Source organism: Rhea americana, unplaced genomic scaffold, assembly GCF_003343005.1.
Source record: "Rhea americana isolate MKP2758 unplaced genomic scaffold, rheAme1 scaffold_213, whole genome shotgun sequence".
NCBI classification, from domain to species: domain Eukaryota; kingdom Metazoa; phylum Chordata; class Aves; order Rheiformes; family Rheidae; genus Rhea; species Rhea americana.
The window spans coordinates 886,216-904,188 of NW_028186289.1; the positions used below are offsets into that span (position 1 = coordinate 886,216).

Genomic DNA, 17,973 nt, shown 5'->3' on the forward strand with positions numbered 1-17,973 from the left:
ACGGAAGGGCCAAGATAACCTGGTAGATGCAAGAGGAGGTACAAGTGGGGCTGATCCTTTCTGCAGCAGCTGCTATAAATCAGCTCAGCCCCAACCACATCATATCATCATTATATCACTTCCCACTTCCTGCACTCCACTATGCTTCAGCCAGGATTGAATGAAGCGGATTGGCATTATTCCCATGTTTCTCCAAGGAGGAAGGTTCTTACCCAGACTTAGGGGAACCATCCCTTCAGTTTAAACAGTGGTAGTAACTTCTGAAGCCTCACCAATCTGTGAGTCACAGTCTCCCAGGGCTACTTAGTGGACAACTGGCTGCCATTTTGCATTGCAGGGTTCAGACCTAGGACTGAAGTCACCTCAACTTATGTATGTGAGCAAACAGCTAGCTATCAGAGCAAGCTACCTTYCACCTGCTGCCTTCCCAGATACTACATTTTTAGGTTTTCTTGGAAGCCTAAGAACTGAAAAATACACAAAGTTTGGTAATCACACATTTCTACTTGCCTTTAGGAAAGAAGTGATTGGGCTTTGCCAGTGAAGCTGACAAATAGTTAATAGGAGGAAAAGCCTACAGAGAAAATGGTGTGATTCCCCTGAGCATATATGCCACATAGCAATGCAAGCTGCACTAACTTGGTGGACCTGCTCTTGCAAGCTTCTGTGGCCAGATGACTTGGCCATCAGGTAATACCGCTGTTGATTCTCCAGAGACCTGTTCTGAAATGAACTCCTAACCAAATTTACAAAAAYACACACTGGTAAGCGTAACAAATTCTTCAGACTTGAACTGTAGGGGTGTTTAAAGTCAGAAACATTCTGGCACATTTATTTCTTTCTTTGCATTTAGAACACCTTGATTTGCAGCAATTTGCCTGACATAATATCAACTATCACAAGGCAAAACCCGTTCTCACTTCTGTTTCATGGATTCTGCTTTAATGATGAAGACATAAGGTTTGCATTGCATTCAGAAAAAATTAATCTTTTGCAAAGTGTCGTCAAATCTGAGCAAAATTGGGTGAAACCACACAAATCAGACTCAGGATAATAGATCTTTTCTCTTTTTAGGAAAATTTGGGTGTGCCTTTGACAAATGTTAAATTAAGTACATAACACAGACTGTAAACATGATAGCAAGAAGCCACTCAAAGTAAGCTCTGGGTTAAAGATGAGAAAGATGGATCAATTAAAACATTTAACTCCTCAGGACCGTACCATGTGTCGGTTGGTTTTAATTGCATTTATCTCCTTTAAAGAATGAGTCTAAGAGGCAGTTTTAATTATCTTTATTCTTAGGTCAAACAATATCATCACTGAATTGAAGAACGAGGTTACTGGTTGAGATATGAGTGGTGTGAGACAAATATGGAAGATAACAGTTTGCAAATAAATTAATACAGAATAATTGTCTTTGCATAGTTCAGAAGTGAAAGAGGAGGCAGCAGTGCACACGTGCTGTGAACTGACACACACCACCACAAAAACCCGTGTTCCTAGATGAACAGTTGCGGCTGCAAAACCAAACCAAAACAAACCAAAACAAAAATATGCCAAATCTTAGAGCACACTAACTATTAAAAAACCAGGCAGAAAAGGAACTAATGAGCTTTTTTTTTTTTTTTTTTTTTTTTTTTTTCTTAATCAGACCATGCTGCAGAAGGAGTGTTTTCTCTACAGGCAGATGCTTTTAGATAATTTGCCTTGGCATCCCATAGCCTGTCATGCCTGACTGTGATGCTCCTTTGTTGCTGCCCATCTGAAGGCCTATTACATTCTGTCCTTGACGAAGCTGCTCTTCTGAAAATCCTCGCCGATTCTGCTGTGCTTTCCTGTCCAGATGCACACAAAAAAGCAACACACACCATCATTCTGCATATGCCCAGATGACCATGAAAAGCAATTCAAAATTGGCTCATGTTAATAAATGTTCCCTCTGCAATGCAATATTTCATTTTCACCATCCTTTGGGGCAGACAATATTGGCTAGGTTAATTGCTTTCCTGCAGTTAGAAGCAATGTCCTGCTCAAACCCACAATACTTCAGACTTTTTCTTTACTATATACTCAAGATTCTCCCAGGACTTCCTGAGCAACTGTGATAGGTAAAATATTCATATAATGTTGTATATTGTTGAACCATACAGCTCCATGGGGTCTGATCAATGAGACATTTACCTGTGCTGTAATACAATTTGGTATCCATCTAGAGCATTGGCATAATCTGRTTCAGTGATGCAAATAAGCGCTGAACATACCCTGAGGATACAATGGGATGGAGAAGCGAGTTGCTCATTATCACAGAGTGGACGATGGTTACCCCCAGGACAGTAAAATTGCCTCTGTCACAGTTCCCAGATCTCTCCTCTAAGCATTAGATTTTGGCCTTTGCACCTGTGTCTTAAYCATATGACAATCCTGTATCTTATGTCAAAACATACTGACCACGTTTGTTTGGTATCTGTGGTCTCATAAGCTCTTAGATCAATGAACCTTTATTGGAACTTAAAAGAACCATTTTTTTCATTGAAAATAGCACTAAGGGCAAAAGTGGTTGTTAGGAAGTGGCACAAAAGTTTGTACTCTGCTGCCTTGTGAGAAACTGTCTATTCATCTTTGATTAATCTTACATACATATAAGTTGGAGGAAACAAGTCATTTAAAAAGGAGAAGCGTCAGTCTGCTGCTGCCAATTAGACTATAAAAATCAACAGAGACCCAAACTGAGGGAAGCTTTCAATCCACCAGACTCTACTTCCACCCAGGTAGGACCTTTCTCCCCACAGTATCTATTTGTCCTGGGATCAGGTTACTCCGCAATATGGCATCGCATTACAATTCCCCTGCTTCTCCCCACTCCACCATTAGATCAGAATCCTAGATTAGGCAGCTGCTGTGATTGAAAACCATCAGTATAATCCTCTGTGAGGGTCTGATCCTGCACTGTGCTGAGTGCCCTGGCTCGAGTCCAGAAAAGCACTTCTTAAACTTTCCCCTGCTGGACTAGGCGCAGGGTGCTCAGGATGCTGCAGGAGAACCCTCACCTGGCTAGAAGCCCAGCCCAGCAGAAAGGTGAGAAACATCCATTGAAAACCATCACCAACCTGTCATTTTCTAGGATGGACCTCCAGTATTAATGTATAGATTCATAAGAGGATTTATAGAAGCCCATCACAGGGTCAGATCTCAGATCTCTTCCCAAAAAGCATGCCTTTTTGGAGGGAGGCATGCAGAACTTTAGGCATCTCGGAGAGCAACCCCGTCTCACTGCTGCTTAATTTCTTTTMCAGAATCCCTACATGGCCAGAAAACAGCTGCCAGAATCTCCAAGAGAGGATGTTTTTAGAACTACTCCTATTACCTAATTGAATTTCAGGTTCACTGTATCTGCCTTTGTTTTAATTAAAATCCCAGGAACTCATTCTATTTCTTTCTCCTTTTTCCTCCTAGTATTTTCAGCCATGTTATTGAGTAATTTGTTCACTACAGAAAGTTGAAATGTAATTAAGAACAGGAAGAAATGAGAACTGCAAAGAAGAAATTTTTTTTAAAAAAAAAAAGAGCCCAAAGGGAAGTCTGGATATACTAATAACAGTTGAGTATATAGACAGTTTGGATCATATTGAGTTATTTTTACCATCATAAGCACTGCATTCAGCATATGATGATTTTAACAGATAACAGCACGTACTTATGATTTGTTTTTAGGTTGCTGGAAGTGGCCTTTTCTGAGACTGCAGGAAAAAAAGGAGAGGGCAAGTTTGCTCCCCTCGAGGTTCAGCAGGTTTCAAGTTCTGTTTGGCCTCTTCTGCCACCACCTGACATCAGCTTTACTGCAAACTGAGTGGAAAATACCACCATTCAGATCTGATAGTTTTTTTGCCATCTTTGCACTAGTGTTGATAACTGGCAAACTGCAAGATAATACACAGCCGTGGATCCACAAACTTCACTAGAACATATGAGAAGGGGAAAATCAAGCCTGATGGAACTGGGTATGTCAGACACTGCCAGTGGAAAGTTAAACAGCTTAGTTCAAGTGTGGGTGTTTTTTAATCATGATAGAGCTCTGCATGAATACTCTTACTCTGTTTAATCTTGATGTCTTTCAATTTAGCTTAATAAGATTAAGAATCAGTTTGAAGGCCCTGATTCATGACCAATGCTGGGTGGCAATGAGGGGACATGATTGGCCTGTAGGGACAGCAAAGTCACTCAGCAAACAGCTCCTGATCTGCCTTAAGATCCTTAAGGAAATAAGATCAGTTTTCCTTAAGMCAGCAGTCTATAAACTGGGGCTTTAGAGGCTGCAATAGCTGTGTAGCACAAGCAGGACAGAAAGGGAAGGATGGAAGTGATCATATCTAGAGTTACGCTGATGAATACTGTTCCCATCCACAGATGAAAATTAATTTTTCCCTGTAGGAATTTGTTTTAGTTATATAAAACAAGTAAGCCTATCTGGCTCATAGTGATTTCATGTCTGGTTTATATTAAAGCTTGTAACTGGGTTTGATTTTTAAAACTGATTATAGTCAATAAATACAAATCTCTTTGTGGACTATATTAAGTTAATTTAAACTAATTTTATATAAAGACTGTACAGGAGTTTGAGCATCTTCACTTAAAACTCAGGTCTCCTTTAGCCTCATTTAAGCCAGCTCAAGCTTTAACATAAACAAAGTGAAGTTTGCTCACGCAGACATCAGACAAATTAAAGGAAGCAAAAAAACAGGCAGCAAGCACTCGCTTTGCTAACATGCCTCAGACATTGCAGCGTAAGAAGTACTCTTGGATAGTGGAAACTCATTTCAGTAATATGCAAGTGGGGCAGGCATGCTCACTGTGGAAGGAGTTGCTTTTCTTACCATCCCTTCGTCTCAGCTTCCCTAGCTGAACCAAATTTTAGAGCAAATAATATTTTTGCTACGAGAGAGAATTCCTCACAGATAAATGCTACTCCACAAGAAAAAAAAGGATGATTAGGGAAGGAAATCATTTTTGTTTTGATTAAAAAAAGAGAAAGGCTTCATGCCTTCTCTTTGCTAGGTACATGGATGTGCTCTCAGCAGACCTGCCAACTTCATCCCACAGAAGGCTAACGATGAGCTAATAACTGAAGGAAATTCAGGGCTCTACATGAGGGTTTACCTGCTGACATATAYGGCAATCTGGTCTTCACGTCTTTCTGTCTATTACCTGATGTGAGGCAAAAGTACACCTTTGCTACCAGACACACTCTTAGCACACCTGTCTGTGTAGCTCAAGCAGCTGCACTGCTTTCATTTCCTTTTCCTCGTAAATGGATACGGAAGATTAGCTGGAGCTGCTCAATAGATGGACGTCACCAAAACTAGGGGCTGAATTTCCTAAGTATTGTCATTGTCCTTTTAAGGAATAAGAGTTGGGGTAATGTTGGTGGATAGGAAAATTATGTCTCTTCTTCAGGGATCAGTGTAGACCCCTTGTACAGAGAAATAAGTACAAAGGCTACTGGCGGCAGGATGCTGCATTTCTCCCAGTGTGCACCGCCAAAAGCTGGCTGTCTAGGATGGTCTCCACCTCACTCCCCCTTCTAAAAGCCATGTTCACAAGGSAGGGCTTCAGGGGAGCCCAGAGCTGGATGAGGTGCACACATCATACTGTTTCTAGTGGCTCCTTCCCACCTCCAGGTCAGCAGGAGGGATGTGTATGGTGGAATGAGGGGGCTACAGGGTAGAGGTGGCAGCATGGCTGTGCTACACAGCTCCCATAGGGGCTTCTCCCCAACAGCATTTGTGTAATTTTAGGCCAGAAAGATATGGTAAGAAATGAGCCCAGCAGTGATGCTAACAAGCTRGGAACCTGTGAAGGGTATAAAATGCTGCTGCTTGGTTGGGTATTTGCTTCTTCCTCCAGACTCCAGAGAGAAAACCTCTCTATTTCAAGACTATTTTGGAAAGATTCTTCTCTTCCTTTCCCATTATATTTCCTTAAAGTCACTCCTAAAGCCTAAAGGCAGACAACATTACCAGCTTCCTGTGGAAGGCGCTCTGGGAAGCCGTTTTTAGATTTTACCTGTGAAACCAGGATGGATCCCCCTTGTAGCAGCCATCATCCTTAGTCACTGCCAAACTGCCTAGAGCCATTAAGGTCCTCTGCACTGCTGCCATGTCCTTCCCTAGAAAGCCAGAGAGTGAAATTAATACAAGAAGGCCTTGCACAACAAGTATCTTGGCATGTTGATAAWTTTTTTCATCCAATGTGTTAATTATTTCTCTGAACTCACCTAAGAAGGTGCAGTAATAACATTATAGATACTATTTTGCAGATGCTGAAATGGAGATACTGACACAGAAGAGCTTATTGAAACCTATCAAAGGGACTGTGTTAAAGCAAGACTTACAATTCAGGCATTTTCAGGTTTCCAGGCCTATTACTATTTTAATGTCTTTCCTCCATGCTATTTTAAGTCCTGCTCGATAATTCTGTCGGCAGAATTTTGCCACAAGAAGAGATCACTTTGACACACACAATGGGAAGATACTGAATGCTGCTGAGTGCAGAAAACGTGGCTGACGGCAGGGCAGTAGAAGACTGTGCTGCATCTCACTTTGKTCTCTGGTAAAAGGGTGAGACCAATCCCACCATAAACCTTTGGCAATTGCAGATGGTCCATGTGCCAACAGAGCTCACAGAAGTCCTGTAGAAGTCCTGCACAGGCAATTTGCATCAATCCTTCACAAATTACCCACCAAATCAGTCTCCAAATCCTTCTTCATGGCTTCCTTTCTCAGACTACCAAAAATCCATGCTCTGCAGTTTCATACTTTCAGATCCTGTTATACAGTTCATTCTTTCATTATTCTTCCACTTTCCCCTTCCTTATCTTATCCCACTCCATTCCTCTTTTCAAGAACACAGAGCTCATCTCATCTTCAGCCSAGTAAAAGTTACATATCTCATCTCCACTAGTTGTTTAGGTTCTTTCCATAATCAAAGGAGAGAGAAAAGCTTTCTAGAGGATTCAGGTTCAATTTCTTCAAAAGGAGAAATAAAAAATCCATAAAAACATGCGATACTAGAGACATGATGATGATTGATAGACTTCAGAAATAMCTCCAAATGGACCAATACTAAGGAAAATCATTGTAGACCGGCTGCTGTGTACTGGAAAGCAGCCTTCACACATTATGCGTTTATGCTATGCATCTCCCTAATTATACATAGATTAAGTTCAGGGCTTTGTTTCATTCAAACGTAAAAGCATAAAGCATTGGTTGAGGTGAGGAAGACACCCTATAGCTGAAAATGTCTAGCAGTTTCCAACTGTGGCTGTCATATAGCCTCTTAAAGTTTACGTTAATCTTATCTGCAGGGGACCATTTGCTCATAAAACAGTTAATCATCCCAAATCCTTGTTTTACTGTCTTTGTTAACACAAACACCACAYGAGATGTGGTCCTTGCTTAAGAGAGGGCAGCTGAAGAGCCCAACATCTCTCACACGCATGTACACAAACACACATGGAAGAGCGTGAGGCAAAAACACTCAGAAATCCCCAAAGCAGCAGATGTACCATATGCTGTAACAGATGCCACATATAATGTCCTTGGGATGCCTCCCATAGAACGAGGAGTGCGGTGAATGACAAGGATGAGGAGGGATACAAAGATGTATTTAAAAGTGAATGAGCTGAACAATAATGGCAGGTGCAAAAAAAAAAAAGAAAAAAGAAAAGAAACAAAAGACGGGTAGCAAAATATCGTGATGAGCCTCACTGAGCCATCTGGCAGCCTCCCCCACCCTCTGCACTCAGCTCTGCTTTAATTGTCAGTGGCGAGTGGGAGACGCTGCAGGGAAAAACAGAGTAGGAGCGAAGGCCACGTGACAAAACAAAGCAGCAGCCAAGGCACTGCAAAGCAGGGCCTCCTTGCTGCAAGTGAAGGATGCTGTGGATGAGGGAACACCCTAAATCTCTTCGTCTTGCAACATTTACCCTTTTTCAGTAAAGGACACAGGCAGCTAGGAGAGGCAGAGAAGAAGAGGGTATGAAGAGACCACAGATGTTACAAGAAATTTCATATCATGCTTGGGGATGGGCATAAAAAGAGCTGGGAGGTTTAAATCTCAGCTGAAAAAGTTACCTAACACTCCAGCCATTTGAAAGAAGGCATAGGCATTCTCTGAAGCCAAACTTGACTCTGGCATTTCAGAAAACTGCAGTTAGCACCTCCCCGCTGGCTCGAGCACTTAACCATTCACAAGAAAGCCCTGTGGGTCTCCTGTCTGCCTTCCAAGCCACTATCTCCTTGAATTGGGCTGCAGGGACCCATGCTAACAGCAGCATATTTGCTGTATCTCCTTCTGTCAYTTCTTCTGCAGCTTCAATGTCCTTTGCAGTGTGCTTTGACTAAGCAGGACCTTGGCCCTGCCTGCACAGGAAGGAAGGGTCCTCTGTTTGGTTCATATGATAATCTGTTGGAAGAGATCTCTTTTCTTTGGGGGAAATCTAGCTGAAAGGCCTTCACTGCCAAGTCCAGAAAGGGGCGCATTCAGACCCAAAGAGAGAGATTGATCTGCACAGTGTTTCTGAAATGCTGTTTGTAAAAGCTGGACACCTATCTAGAGTTACCTCTGCCTCTTAGTTCTCTGGAAATCTCCCTCACTAGGGAGAAGCTGGTAAAAAACTGTGAACATAATACATGGGGCATGGATTAGGGAAAGCTTCTCAGCCCAGTACATTCAAATGAGAAAGGACCAGAGGAGAAGTGATGCTTCTCCTGGACCAAGAAGACACGGATGAAGAAAAATGCACCGGATGAATAARTGAATTTGAAAAGCCAATACCAGATTGCCTCCTGAAATACTTTTTGTTAATTATTACTAAGAATCTCAAATCAAAAGCTCCCAGAAAACAATCAGTGCCAGAGAGAAGTTGGTTTTCAGTTGCACGTACTTCTCTTTCCCTATAAATATATGTTGACAACTCCTCTCTTTCCAAACAGGTTATGGCCTGAGAAATCTTTCTGAAAAACAAGAGTATCATAATTATGAAATAGCAAAAAAAATACTGTCCTTTCTGTACAGCTAATGCACCTGGGTTCAGATGAAACAGCAGAGATGCCAGAAGTCAGAGCTACAGTTAGATGCAAAAAGCCTGTACAGGCTCATTCCTGGAGTGATAAAGCATTTCATCTCAGCACCAAAATGAGCCAAGGAAATAAGAAGACAGAATGGGGAAGTAAGGAATATGGAATAATTTTGGGAGGTCCTAAAATAACAGTAGAGACAAGCCTTGTATGGCTCCCAATGGSTCCCTTCTCAGCTGGGGGATTGTGTTTTGGCTTCCTGTCATCTGGAGTTACTGGCTTTTTTTCCTTACATCTCTTGAGCAAAGGTGATGAAAGAAAGAAAGAAAAATGAGGGGACAGTCACCATCATTATGAGCTTGTTCTCTTCAAAGCAAGTCCTTTTCATCATAAGAATCAATGTACTGTATTTTCATTTGCATGGTGTGAAGCTATTACGAGATGCAAAAGACTGCCAAGAACAGCATCTGAAATGAGCTAATTCCATCCCTTGTAAGATAGATGGAGCTTTCCTTTCAGCAGCCTGCTTGGCTGGGACAGGGAGGGAGGGTGTTATTCCAGGGAAATGAAAAACCCTTCATTTAAGATATGTAAAGATTGGATGAAACACTGAAGACTGAACTGTGAGAAACAATCCTGCCCTTGTGCCCAAAGGTAAAATCTGTCAGGCAGGCCTGGTACCCTGAGAACGCTGCCGATCCTAGTAGCTCAGGCTGTCGGTACATCCTTCCCTAGCCCATCTGCAAAGCCTTCATTTACTGAGCCGTCCTTCAGAGGAGTGATCCCTTCCACATGTCTTGACAGCCTGTGTCCTGACACTGCATGTTCCTATTCCTACTACCCTGAGCAGTTTTCCCCAGGGATTATTTCCCTCCTCCCACTGTTTCATTCCCTTTGTGGATTTTTGGCCATTTCACACCTCTCAACACCTGCCCTTCACTACCCTGAAGCTGTCTCTGCTTTGAACGCACGTGAAGCATTACACGCCTCCTTGTCCAGAGAGACMCAGGATATAGAGTATATTTAGTTTGAGCACCGGGAGCAATGCATCAACACAGAAGTGGCTAAAAGCAGCCATATGAACATGAATCAGCTCTTCAGGAACCAGAAAACAGTTTCCACTGCCCACATGGGATGGAGATAACCTTCACCTCCACAACTGCAAAACCACAGGGGCGTTCCGAGTTTTTCTGCTGTTTCCATAGTGACCTTTCTAAAAAGACAGTATAGTTAGTAAGGGATGCTCTGCTTACATCTCTGCACAGTCCCCTATATTCCAGTAGCGAGCTTTGCTTCTAGCTAGCCATGAGTGAGCCCTCACAAGCTCCAAAGAGCTGTATGTGCTCTTGGGAATGAGTTTTATAGCTTTAATTTGAGCCTTGCTTATAATTTGAAAACTACMATAAAAGCCCGTCATCAGAAAAAGAAGGTTCTCTATATTTGCTGTTAGAGGCTGTTTACTTGCAAATAATTAGCATGGGGAACATTTGTTTTATTAGGTCTGTGGATTTCTGTCAGAATGATGGCTTTTGGATAATGCATTAGCCATTATGCCCTCAGGGTAATGTCTGTCCCTCAGAGGAGATAATGCGCCACTGGAAGAACATGGTAATGAGGTAAGGCAAACAGAAACAAAAGATAATTACATTAGAGAACCTGTCTTAGACAAAATGCACCATTACAACACATCAAAGCAAGTAAAATGAAGACTGCAAGCTCACGTCAAGTTTATTATTTTTACCTTCCCATAAATCCACTGTCTGGAAAATATCTGTTGTTCTTACTCCGTAGATTTCAGCAGCTTTTAAGAACTGAGAAATTTGTTCCATCTGCTTGAAAGCCATTTTTGATTCAGARATCTTTGCAATGGGCTCATTTCCCTTTGGATGTAAACTGTTTATYAACTTGCATAACAGCTGAGAGACAAACACAGAAACAGAATTATTAAGCAGTCACCAAACTAGAAGGCAATTTCTGCACATGAAATGATGCTGCAAAGTGGTTTGACCTGGTCAGTTTTTGTCAGGGACATAATTTCTTCAATTAAAAACAAAGAGGAGAAAACCTCAATTGATAATAATCAAAGTATATTAGAAATGCATTAAAGCTTTCATTAACTGATGGCAATAGGCTGACCAAATAAATCCTAATCTGCTGGAAACAACAAAGCAATCACTGGTAAAGGTTATATAACAACTGACAGAAAAGAAACCCACATGCATAGGCCAAAAAAATAAGCAATGTCAATTGAAATATTGTTAAAGTCACTTTGGCAGAGATTCAATGATTAGCCTATTCTTAGAGTCCTCTGCAAACAGCAGCATTTGTCTGTTGTTCAATAAACCAATGAAATACAATGTTTTAGCTACAGAATTCTTTCCAAGAAGAAAAGAGTTATGACAATCTACTGTAACAAATTTTCTGCATCTATTCACCTTTCTCTACCAATGTTGATTTCTTATACAAAAAAGCATACACCGATTTTAAAACAGATCTAACTGCATGAGAAATGCTGCTGAAGGAATGAGTCATACTCATATATAGACTACATGACTCATAAGAATCACAAGTACTGTACTAATCCCAGTGCACCAGTAGAATAATTATTTTCCGAGGTTAAGATTTCCTCTTTCCTCCAAAGGAAATCAGTCAGCTGCTAAGATATGTATTTCTATACTGGCTCTGACCAATTTATTTGGATGAAAACAGAAAACAAGGACACAGATGATATTATATACAAATTCCCTGTGTATATGTAAACACATGCAGGTACAGAATTGGGAAAAACGCTTACCGTTCCGTCCATCAACCAGGTCTGAAAATGCTGCCTTCCGGGCGGAGGATGCTCTATYTGTTCTCCACACTGAATAATAATCCAGTTCACGAGCCTAGACTCTAATTCCGGGTCATATTTCTGCTCAATCTTTTCCTGAACTTCTCGGCTTAAGCCATAGCTTGGTCCTCTGTTAGCCATCTCTGCAACCAGAACAGAACTTAGTGGGTTCCAGTCGGCAGCTCTGAAGTACACAGGAGAAAATTAAATAATAAAAGAGTGAACAGCCTGCTATACGTGCTACACAGTTGAACAGATGTTCACCAATGCTGAAAGTAACGGCATGGCAACGGTTCGAGCTGTTCTGCAGAACAAGGGAGGGATCAAAGAGGGAATATCCTTTTCCAAAGATGCACACCAGCTAGAAAATTCTTTAAAAAGAAGAAAAAAATAAAAAAAACTCCTCCCCCCCAACCCACAGAAACAGAGTAAGTAGAAAAAGAAGATTTTAAACAGGGTAGGTTTTAAGAAGAGGCTTCTGCTCTGATTACAGAGAATACAACAGAGTTTTCAGATCAATGTTAAGGCTGCCTGCAAATCCAAAAGCACTTTAAAATTGCCTACCTAATACTTTCTAATAGGAGGAAGGTTACACATGGGAGCTCAAGGAATCCTTTTAGAGATGCAATCAGGGTCTTCCTCAGCAGTGATGGGTATCCAGAGATCAGCAAATTGGAAAGCGTCGACGAATTTAAGAGGAGACGAAGGCTGCCACAACGCCCTGCTGCTGCTGCTGCTGCAGCATCGTGGTTTGAAGAACAGTGTATTGATTTGATTTTCCTCACATATGAGGAGGGTCAGAGCAGGGGCGTTGCTAAGAGCCATCAAAGAGGCCTGCCTACTCAGTCACAGCCCGTGGGGGGGTCCTGTTTATCTCGCCCATCTGCAGGCTCTTTTCCTGCACGTTTCCTCCGCCTTGCGCTTGGCCACCCTGCAGCCTCCGTTTTACTTCCCCCAGTCTACACCGACCCAAACTGCCCCAAGCACCCCAGTGCCCTGCAGCTAGAAATACAAAGAGAGGGACTTCACTGGCTCCTGCTCCACTAAACAAAGGTAATAAAAGCAAATAAAATACATACAAATTACTTCTGCAAAGTAGAAGCGAAACCTTGTTCTCTGTCTTCTGCAGCATGATGCTAGCATGGTCAGTGCGTGGAAAGTAACTGCTCCTGCCCGCTGCTCAAGTGCTCACAGGGAGTCCTGATGGGGGGATACAGGATGCAAAGTCAAGGAGGAGAAAGCAGGTAGGTAGACTATTAAGGCAATCACCCCRTCGTCAGTATATATTAGGCTGTCAAATAGTATCCTGAGGAAATAAGCCATTGAAAATAAGCGAGAACCGGCAAAAACTAGCAAACATACTGTAAAGCATAAAGAYCACATTTTCTGCTGGTGTGAGTCAGCACACTCGCACTGAAATCAAGGGAGCTATGCCCACGTACAGTAGTTTAAATTTTGATTGTAGCATTGCAGTGATGGGAGGGAAGTGAAGGAAAGCGCGGTAAGCCAAGAGACTTTTACTTCAGTCTCCTTTGTACATATTTATCCTTTATTAAACAAAACAATTTTACTCCTCTCTGAGCAGCACCAGACTTCAAATGTCTTTCAGTCATGCTGTAAATCAAACCTGCTATAAAATAGTTACCTTTCRGTAAATGTATGGTATTTAGTTTGCTACACAATAAGGTTTCTAAACCAAGGGGATTCACAGTCAGCTCTCTGCCAGTGAAACTCTTTCTGCTGCCTAAAAAAAAATAAGTAAATGAATAAATAAAGTGCAACTCCTTGTATATCTATCTCATAATGGCCTCTTCATCCATTACTTTCTTATTTAAGGCCATGAATTCTCAGATTTATGCTGCTTGGGATGCTCCTGGGCTTGAGCAGACTCAARAGATGAAAAATTTAATAGATGACCTAATTCATCGTTCTCTTCCACAGGCATTTCGTTTAGTGCTTTCTGGCCTGCGCCCTGGCAGTTTTAAAACCCAGTGAAACATTGGATTACAYAACTCGGCGTGCTGGGCGGCGAGGCCATCGCTCGAGCGCTTTCCGCCCGGGAGAACGCGCCGTTAGAGGCACAGCAGACGGACCAGCCTCGGCGCGCRGGAGCAAAGGGCCCAGCCCGGGACGGGACGGGAGGACGCGCGAACCCCAGCGGCAGCAGTAAAAAGCGGCCCCGGGGTTTGGCCTGCCCGGGCAGGCAGCGGCTAAGGGCAAGGCCTTCCGCTCTGCAAGGTGCCACAGAGAAGAGGGAACTCTGTTTTGTACTGCCACATCTTTTTGCATTCTTCCCTTTAAAGGGGAGCTCTCGGGGTCGCCTGGCCGTTTCCGGTCACGTCAGGTTGCTCAGTGCTCCCTTGCAGGGGGATTTCACGAGAGCTGTGCTGCACCTTYGTGTCAGCCTCCAGCTCACTCGCTGACTTGGGGGCAGGGGCGAGTAATTTAACTCCCGTAAGCGGCGCAGCAGAAGTCTCCCCCTTCCCGCCTGACGCTGGCTACGCAACCTGTTCTCATTGGATCACTCCGCACAGTGAAAGCCGTCTTGTCCATCGATACCGATTTTTAATGTGGCTTTGAAACCTGGGAAAGTTGCAGAGAGAGTTGGAAAAATGCCAGTCTTGTACCAATATTTTCAAAGTAGGAGTAATCAAATTGTAAGGCTGCTATAGTGACTTCAGCCCCAGGAAAAACAATAGAGTAATTTTGATTTCAAAAGCAATAGTATTAATGCAATTTACTAAAAGCTCTGTAATACATTAGACTTGGCTACCACATGACATGTTAATTAGGGAACCAAACAACATGAGACATTAAACAGACGAAAGCTGGCTAACTAGGAGGTCTCTTATTGTGACTGTAATTGAGAAATCACCAAGGAGCAGGTATATTTTCATTCTGCTTGTACAAGGATATGTTCTCAGCACTGAACTATTCAGCATGTTATCAGTAATCACCAAAAAATTCCCAAACTCCTAGTAAGATTCCAACTTATRCAACTTGTGATTAGTAAACAGCAAAGATTAAAAAAAAAAAAAAATCTCCCGGAAAGCCATCTATCTGGAAGCAGGCAAAACCCACATCTCAGCGTAGCCAAAGCGACAGCACATGCAGAAAAGTGCTTTGCAGCAGCGTTCTGTCATACGAACCATCAGCTTTAAAAAGAGAAAAGAAAAAAACCCMAAAAAACGCAGAGGGAAACAGGAGATAAGCTGGTGGGCACCAGCTCTGTGCAAAACACTGCGACCAAAGAGCTCGGCTGTGCAGAGGCAGGAGGTGCAACAGTAATGGCCAGAGAGGTGACGTAGAGCGAGGCGCAGGTTTTCGGCAGCGGAGGTCCTTAGCCGTTACAACATTGCAACTGCTTCTGAGGGTTTCTGTCCTATTTTAACTTTCTTGGGAACYCAAGATTGGAATTTACAAATAAAAATATAATACTTATAAAGAAAAATGTAAAACAGAGATGAAACTTGGGGTCCTGAAGCAAGATTTAATCCGTCTACATCCTATGGCTCATGCTATGCCTCAAGTAATATAAATAATCACAATATCACTTATAGGCTTAAAAATCTTTGTAAATACATAAACAAATGCTGTCAACAACAACAAAACCAACATTAATTTGCTCACTACCTATGTTTACATCCAGGGTAATTTGATAGTTTTCAATGGTTTCTAACTAGAATAAAGAGGGAAAAGTAAAACTCCTTCCACAAAGCAACCCTCAGCTTTTGTCAGATTTACTGCTCAACAATTCACCCCACAGAAAGAATYTGGACTTTCAATGCGCTTTCTTTTGAAGCACGCTGGGTCAGCTTCCCTCCGATGAAGCTATCTAAGTCTAGGCTGTGCAATAATGGACCTTTCCCAAGTAGGTAAAAAAATCTTTCAGGATAGTTTCCAAAGCACCTACAGCACTTCCCTTCACAAGGAAACTTTTCATAAGGACTGTKTAAAGATGCTCGCTGCATGTGCTCCAACGGGCTGATGTAGCACCTTCTGGAATTGCAGGTAGGGTGCCAAGGATCGGTAAGAGCTCAAAGCAAGCGGAGGGCCTTCTCGGAGAGTTGTAAGGCCAGAGAAGTGCTGTGCAGACTCTTGGTTTTATTCATGGCCCTGCTTTGTCATAAGATATCTGGGGGTGCTGTATGCAAGAGAAGTAGTCAGATTGGGGGGGGGAAGCTATTAAAACATTGTCATCTTTTTAACAGTGCAAATTAGGCTACAGAGGCATCAGAAGCAGAAGACAATGTCAGCAGTGATTTTAAGAGTCCTGACTTCCCCATTAATTTAAAATGCAGATGTAAAATACAAAAAGTAGAGCACGTCAAGGACAGGAAACACTAGCTAACTTAAGCAAGTATCTTATGATTCATATTCAGCAAAGGACAGCACTTCTTTGGCCCAGACCTCATTCCAGGCAGCCTCTGTCCTTCAGGGATTGCTTTTCCAGGCCCAAAGCCTGGGCAGACCATTTATGCCGCTCCAGCCTTCAAGCGAGCTGCTGTTCAGCATGCCTTTGCCAGAGCCCCAGGCGCCTGCTTCCACCCTGACAGGCAGCAGTGACCTTCTCACATTGCTGCGTGGGAGGTGAACAGATAACTTGGTGCAGGTCAGAAGGTGCAGAAAGAACACTACCTTCTATATACCAATCTAAGAGCACTTCAAATCCGTATTTTAGTTTCAGAACCAAATGACTGGAAGTTTTAGCAGCTGTCATTTGATTTTTGTTCCAAATATAAACGCAGAGCTAGCTAAGTCATTTGCCAAACACAAGACCAGACCCTGTGGTGGGCTGAGAACATGTCTATTCCTCACCCATAACCAGATCAGAAGCTACAGTTACTGCGTYATATGGAGGGTGCCCATTTCTCTTTAGCGAGCTTGAAGTGTTGGACCATATCGCATACCTATGCAAGACTGGAAACAGAAATATGAGGTCAAGCCTTCAACTACACTGTAATAGGTCCTGTAATTTAACCGTGTGTAACGTGTCCTAGGCTGAAACTTTTATCATTCTTCTAGTCAAGTATGTATCAAAACAAGATGAGGTCCTATAGCAACAAAATCAATTTGAACCACACAAACTGACCTGCAAGCAGTAAATTTGTGATCTGTGTACTTTTGTCCTTCATCTCTAGCCCTTCTCCCCAAACTTCCCAACTCTTACAGTAATCCCATCCCACTGAAAACACCTGGCAGGGAAAAAGCAATATGCACAGTGGCCTTAGAAGTATGTACACAGCAAGCTGCCTGCTATTAAATATAAGATCCGAGTTTGTTTTGCCTTTCCTCTTTGTGCAGGGCTTGAGTACAACGGCAGAGGGGAAAACAGGGCGTTTGGATATGTGTTCTTCACACAGCTGTTGATTTTCACAAAGCGTTATTGAAATTCTACGTTTCTCCAAACCTGACTGAAGTTGTACTGCAGCTCAAGGCAGGGATTGCTCGTCTTAAGAGAGAGTTCAAATGCAAAATCCTTTTTCCAGGGAAGCCTTTGAGTATTTTCATCATAATTTTTTTTTTTGCAATCTTTTAAATTTTTTTAAATGATTCTGCAGTGTGATATAAACCTGCCTATTTGTAATAGCACAATTGAGTAACACTTAATCAAGGAGGTTCATGTCTCATTATTCCTCAGGCCATTATTTTCCTTTCTTATTTTTTAGGGGGAAGGAGAGGAAGAGGAGTCACAAGCCCAGAACCAATGCTGTGACTTTGACCAAGGCACTGGTTCATTGAGGGAACTGGGTATTGCAGTATGACTCTAGTGCTCCAAACATCAGAGCGGGTTGGGAGTTTCTCTCTAGGCATCTTTTTACTTGATATAAAAAGTATGGTACCATCAATCTCAGCCCCAATGAATAAACAATGTGTCCAAGAGAAAGCACTTAATCAAAAATTAACATAAAAATGAAACAGCAGGAGGCAGCTCCTCTGAGGCCTATCCAACGAGGAGTCTTTTTGTGAACAGTGTTTTGTTTATATTTAATGTTAAAGCAAGAGAAAATAAACTGGCTTGAACAGAAAACACATGAAACCAGTTAACTCAAAAAAGGCTGCTGC

At 42.3% G+C, this 17,973-nt stretch overlaps 1 protein-coding gene across 3 annotated transcripts; it reads right to left on the bottom strand.

Annotated features, from left to right (window-relative positions):
• Positions 1–1,275: 1,275 nt before the first annotated feature.
• On the bottom strand, positions 1,276–13,347 carry TAGLN3 (transgelin 3). Of its 3 annotated transcripts, none has more exons than XM_085304923.1 (5): positions 12,987–13,347; positions 11,869–12,050; positions 10,816–10,990; positions 6,061–6,163; positions 1,276–1,835 (listed from the first exon to the last, which is right to left on the bottom strand). In XM_085304923.1, exons 2-5 carry the CDS (start codon positions 12,046–12,048, stop codon positions 1,694–1,696), a joined length of 600 nt encoding a protein of 199 aa, XP_085161049.1. In that variant the 5' UTR covers positions 12,049–12,050; positions 12,987–13,347; the 3' UTR covers positions 1,276–1,693. The 3 variants fall into 3 exon arrangements, with proteins under 3 accessions (XP_085161049.1, XP_085161047.1, XP_085161048.1); XM_085304921.1 differs by having other exon boundaries at positions 11,869–12,091; XM_085304922.1 differs by lacking the exon at positions 12,987–13,347 and adding an exon at positions 12,472–12,946.
• Between the last annotated feature and the right edge of the window lie 4,626 nt (positions 13,348–17,973).